Consider the following 5,676-nt stretch of genomic DNA (forward strand, 5'->3'; position numbering starts at 1 on the left):
GGCAGTTCTAAAGATTCCAAGAAGCTACCTTCCATCAACCTTCCACTATATGAGCTTCACAACTTTTCCGATGCAAGCTTCAAAGGGTATGGTCCATGCTCATACCTTAGAGCGGTGAGTGAAACAGGACAGATAAGTTGTTCACTTGTCTTGGGGAAAGCAAGAGTAGCCCCTACCAAACTAACAACCATCCCAAGGCTTGAGTTATCTTCAGCTGTGACCTCAGGCCGCATTGGTGATATCATCAGAGGTGAGCTGGAGATTGAAAATGTGCAAGAGTATTACTGGACTGACTCAAAGGTGGTCCTTGGCTATGTGAACAATGATGCTAAAAGGTTCCAAACATTCGTGGCCAACCACATCCAGCGAATAAGATCTAGCACAAAAGCTGAACAATGGCGATATGTCAACTCTGAAGACAACCCAGCTGATGGAGCCTCAAGAGGATTGACTGCACTTCAAATTAAAGAATCTAACTGGCTGAAAGGACCCAACTTCCTTTGGCAGCAAAATCTCCCACATGAAGTGGGAATGGTGGGAGAAGTTGAGGCTACTGATCCTGAACTTCGGAGAGCACATGTTCATGCAGTTAAAGCAAGAGAACAGAATCCAATGGTAAACCGTTTAACTAAATTTTCTGACTGTTCCAGAGTGGTGAGAGCAATTGCCAGGCTCGAGAGATTTGTCAGAGAGTTTAAGGGATTTCAGTCGAGAACTAATGAGTCGACTAATCTCGAAGAATGAAGAGAAGCAGAGATCTTCATCATCAAACTTGTACAAGAAGAGGCATTTGCTGAAGAGTTAAAGAAAATAAGAGGCCAGAAGGAACACACTTTGAGCAGGCACAACAGGCTACGCCAGCTGAATGCTTTCCTGGACGAAACCAATGTTCTCAGGGTGGGAGGACGGCTGTCTCAGTCAACCTTACACCATGATGTAAAGCATCCTGCAATACTTCTGAAAAAATCTCATGTGTCAGCTCTGCTGGTCAAACATCATCATGAGCGCATACACCATCAAGGAAGGGGCATGACCATGAATGAGTTGCGCGCAAACGAAATATGGGTCCTAGGATGTGGAAGTGTGGTCTCCTCACACATTTACAAGTGTGCAAAATGTAGACGATACAGAAGAACAACTGAGGTTCAACAAATGGCAAATCTACCAGGAGAGAGAATTAAGATATCTTCCCCCTTTACTTATTGTGGGCTTGATTGTTTTGGCCCCTTTATTGTGAAGGAAGGAAGAAGAGAGTTGAAACGATATGGATTGTTATTCACCTGCCTATGTTCTAGAGCAGTTCACATAGAAACCCTTGACGATTTGACACCAGACGCATTCATGAATGCACTTCGATCATTCATAGCTATTCGAGGACCCGTGCGCCAGCTAAGATGTGATAGAGGGACAAACTTTGTTGGTGCTAGAAAGGAGCTTTCTGAGTTGCTTGAAGGAATGGATCAAGACCGTACAAGGGCACTTGGTTGTGAATTTGTGCTGAATGTCCCATCAGATAGCCATATGGGAGGAGTTTGGGAATGCCAGTGTTGGGTCTGTGTTTCCACAAGCCCCGCTGGTTTAGAGACTTATTCATCATGAAGAAAACAAGACAGTCAGCGATCGATTGATTTACTTGCAAGGGAGGCCTCGTCGGTGTCTACCACGAAATGACCCCAACGACGGCCTCCGCTTATTGCCTTTTATTGGGAAAACAGTTCACACAATACACATCACAGCAAAACAACGCCCACCATAAACCCCCCAAATGGTTCTAAGACAAGGCACTATGTGTGTGTATGTGTAAACATCTGTATGCATGTGAGAATGTGTGTGTGTGTTATGTGAGAATGTGTGTGTGTGTGTGTCTTCCTGATCACAACTGTTTCTACAACATCCTGGTCACAAAGAGGGTAGTCTCCCCCACACCAAATGTATGGTTCACCATGGATAACACAGTGAAGCCATACAAAGGGCAGGAAGCTTACCAAACATCAAACAGAATCTTCACAAGGGATGTGTACTAATCCTCCCCCAGCACAGAGTGGCTGGAGAGGTGGTCAGGGACAAAGGAATGTCTTGATCCTATAAATTGAACTAAGACCTTACAAATTTAAGAAGCATAATGACAAACATTCAACAATTAGACTTAACAATATTACTTTGCAGTAAACAGGTGTGTTTATAGGTTGTAGTTGCTGAAGCCTCCTATTGGCCACTTATCCAAAAATGCTGATTTTATGATGCATTACAGTGTCATGGTCCTGTGTTGGTGACCCAGTGTTTTGTATTTTTGGTTTAAGTAATGATTTATTAATTATGGTTTTCTTTTTTGTATTACTGTTCCTGGTTTCTAGGTTTCTGTTCTGTTTCTGTTCTCCGTGTGTTGTATGCTTCATCTTAGGGAAGACAAAAAGACAGAAAACTATGTTCCACTTCTAGTTACTTTTGTCTCTGTGCTTCACGTTCCATCTGTTCCAGAGTCTGTCATGTTTCCACATCTCAGTGTCTAATCTGCATCTTTGTAAATTGTGTGGTGCTTCCTGTTTTACTTTGATAGTGCGTGTCCTATGTCAGTGTATCCTGACGTGCTTCCTGTGTCTTGTTATGTCAGATTAGGTCCAGCCGTGCTTTCCCCCTGTTTTCCATTCCCTTGTTACTCTCTGGGTGTATTTAAGCCCTGTGTTTTCATCTGTCAGTTGTTGTGTTGTACTCTTACTATGCTGTGTTTTTTCTTCTGTGGTCCTAGCCATTTCTTATTTTACATGTCCTGGTTTGTATTCCTGTTCCCAGTTTCTAGTTTTGTTTTGTATTTGAAGTTAGTTGTTACACTCACAATGAAGCTGCCTCTTTTAGCTCTTTCGTTTCGTGAGTCCTGCATTTGCGGCCTATCCTGCATGCAACAGCTGAACCATAACATACAGGAAGTCTGGGCCTGGGTGGGCATCTGAAAGCTTTACAGAGAGACCACTACTGTTTCTATGGGCTACGTTTACAGAAGTGCTGCTACTTTGCATTTTCGCATCAGCAGTAAGTAGCTTCAGAGTCGACTTTTTGTCTCATGCATGGTGACCCAGAATGTTTGATCTTTGTGCTTTGCTCTGGCTTTAGAATGGTGTTGGAGCCGTATGTGCAACATATGTAAGCCTGTTAATGTGCATTTAATGTACTGAATAATTGAATCAGAGAAGTTTGTATGTATAACAAGTCATCTGCTCTAAACTGAAAATGTAATTTGTTGTGTGTTTGTACATTTGGTTTCTGATGTTTGGTGTGTGTGTGCGTGTGTGTGTGTGTGTGTGTGTGATTTGGAATCCCATAAAAACTTCCAGTTGGCTGCCATTCTAATGTGTGCATGTGACATAATTGCTTCCTCGCCCTTTTTCCTCATAATTCCCACCTCCTCATGCTGCCACATAAAGATCTAAATTAAATCCAAGGATGGTTTCAAATTTTACAGTGTTATTGGAGTACATGACAACTGATGACTAATTAATAATGCAGTCATTGTCAGTATGGACCAGAAGAGTTTGCAGAATTTGGACACAGCATCTTGTTTGTACAGTACAGTGAACAAGAAATCATAACAATACCTCGCTGACAAGTAAAATGTTGTGGTTCTTATAAAGCGCTTTTCTACTCTGAGGATTCAAAGTGCTTTACACAACTTGCCTCAATCAATCAAGGATCCATTGTAGAATTGACTCCTCGAACTCTACCAATCCAGACCTGTACAGACAATGACCAGTACGTGATATTTTAAGCCCTTTCACACTGTTCAGTATTTGGAAGTTTAATTTCATCAAAGTTACTTATCAATCTGGAATAGTGGTCTTAGATCACTTAAAGCATCACATCATGTGACAGTTGTTAACCCTATGCAGTATAAGTCATGAGGTGTGTTTTATTGCTACTTGTTTAGACACAGAGGTTCCTAACAGGAAACACTTTTATGAAACTATCAATCATTAACAGGTCGTTTTTCCTTCACAGGACCTTGATGATCTTTCAGGACCCGCAACAGTCATCCTGCCAAACATGTGCAAATACTTTGTTAAACAGAAACAGCCTTAAATCTGATTAAATCACAAACTGCTGTAATATCTATATCTACCATGTGTAGATATAGTGTCAGTTATAGTGTCAAGTAAATCCCGAGTGCAATAAAAAGAACAGTGAATACCGTAAACACTGTCATCCTTAGATGAAAGCCAGAGACTGGCTTCTCAAAAATCTAACTTGATTGAAAGCAGTGTGTGCATGTGTATTTTGTGTACCCACTACACTTCACTGATCCCCACAAATCTACAAACAAAATGCAGCTTCTCAACTTGGAGAGGAGGAACTTTACAGCCTTTAGTATTGCAAACAGATACATCTGTCAGTACTGCTGTGGCTTCATTAGAAACATTAGTCTATTTGAATTTAGTGTTTTCTGAAAAATAAGAGTTCCTGTTTTACTGTTGGGGATGTGCTAATTTACCTGAAAAACAAACAATGATGACCTGTATGTGGTCAGATATTCACATCATGGTAAATATATATATATATATATATATATATATATATATATATATATATATATATATACACACACACACACACACACACACATTTATATACACAAAATAATCCAACTGACTTTTGAGTCCATCAGAACTTGATACATTTAACCCCTTTGCACCTTTTTCTCCATTATGAGTGGACAAGACTTCTGATTGGACAGAGCCTGAATAGTTTGTGTGTGTACAGTCATTCTGCATCTCCATAAATAGATGCCCAACTTCAAGCGATAGTGAAAGTAAACAACATTTTGTGAAGCAGACTTCTCCAGAAAGCTACATTTTTCCAACTTTTTACGCATTACAAATGGAGCAAGAGCAAGAGCAAGAGCAAGGGCAAGAGCAAGAGCAAGAGCAACAGCAAGAGCAAGAGCAAGAGCAAGAGCAAAAGCAAGAGCAAAAGCAAGAGCAAGAGCAAGAGCAAAAGCAAGAGCAAGAGCAAAAGCAAGAGCAAGAGCAAAAGCAAGAGCAAGAGGAGACTCCTCGTCTATGGAAACGCATATTAAGTGGTAGCATTGTCTTTATTTTTGTAATCGTTGGTGCGGTGTTGGGACCAGTTCTACAAACAAACGAAAGTGACCCTAAATCTACATTTTTGTCTAGGTGTAAGAAGTTCAATCAGTAAGTGATGGTATTTCAGCATTTTTTTTATTTACACTTTTCATTATTTTTGTAAAGAGAAATGGGGCTTCAGCTTCAAATCTAAATGATGAACGAGTGATTAATGAATGTGTACATGTACACTTGCATCTTTGCATGTTTAAGCATTTTTGGCAAATACAGCACTAACTGCATTTGAGCTCATGAAGTGGCAAGGCTGCTTTGCTTATCAGCAGGATTGGTATTATAGTCAGTGATTGATCTGCTGATGTCTGCTCAGCTGGTTTTCATGTCATTAGTATCTAATAATGATGTATACCACTGCACCTATAGTACCTAGACAGAGATGTGAACTATGAACATATCTGTCAGGTGTTTTTGCCTGTTTCCTTCTGGGATATTTGAATTTTGCTTTAAAAGAGAAAGAGTTACAAAGTCCTTCACTAAAAACATGACATTAAGAAGTGCACAGTCAGTGTCCAGAGCCTAACCCCATGGCAATTTCCCTGCCATAAAC

The 5,676-nt window shown here is 40.5% G+C and overlaps 1 protein-coding gene across 1 annotated transcript in view; it reads left to right on the forward strand.

The window, feature by feature from the left end:
- The first annotated feature begins 4,866 nt into the window (after positions 1-4,866).
- LOC148101471 (ADP-ribosyl cyclase/cyclic ADP-ribose hydrolase 1-like) overlaps positions 4,867-5,676 on the forward strand; it is a 5,680-nt gene continuing 4,870 nt past the window's right edge. The window contains exon 1 of the mRNA XM_087845510.1: positions 4,867-5,180. Within this exon, the coding sequence (XP_087701636.1) occupies positions 4,867-5,180 (314 nt within the window). The remainder of the gene's footprint in view (positions 5,181-5,676) is intronic.

The sequence above is a fragment of the Neolamprologus brichardi genome, chromosome 9 (assembly GCF_056152115.1).
Source record: "Neolamprologus brichardi isolate AB-2024 chromosome 9, ASM5615211v1, whole genome shotgun sequence".
Classification (NCBI taxonomy): Eukaryota; Metazoa; Chordata; class Actinopteri; order Cichliformes; family Cichlidae; genus Neolamprologus; species Neolamprologus brichardi.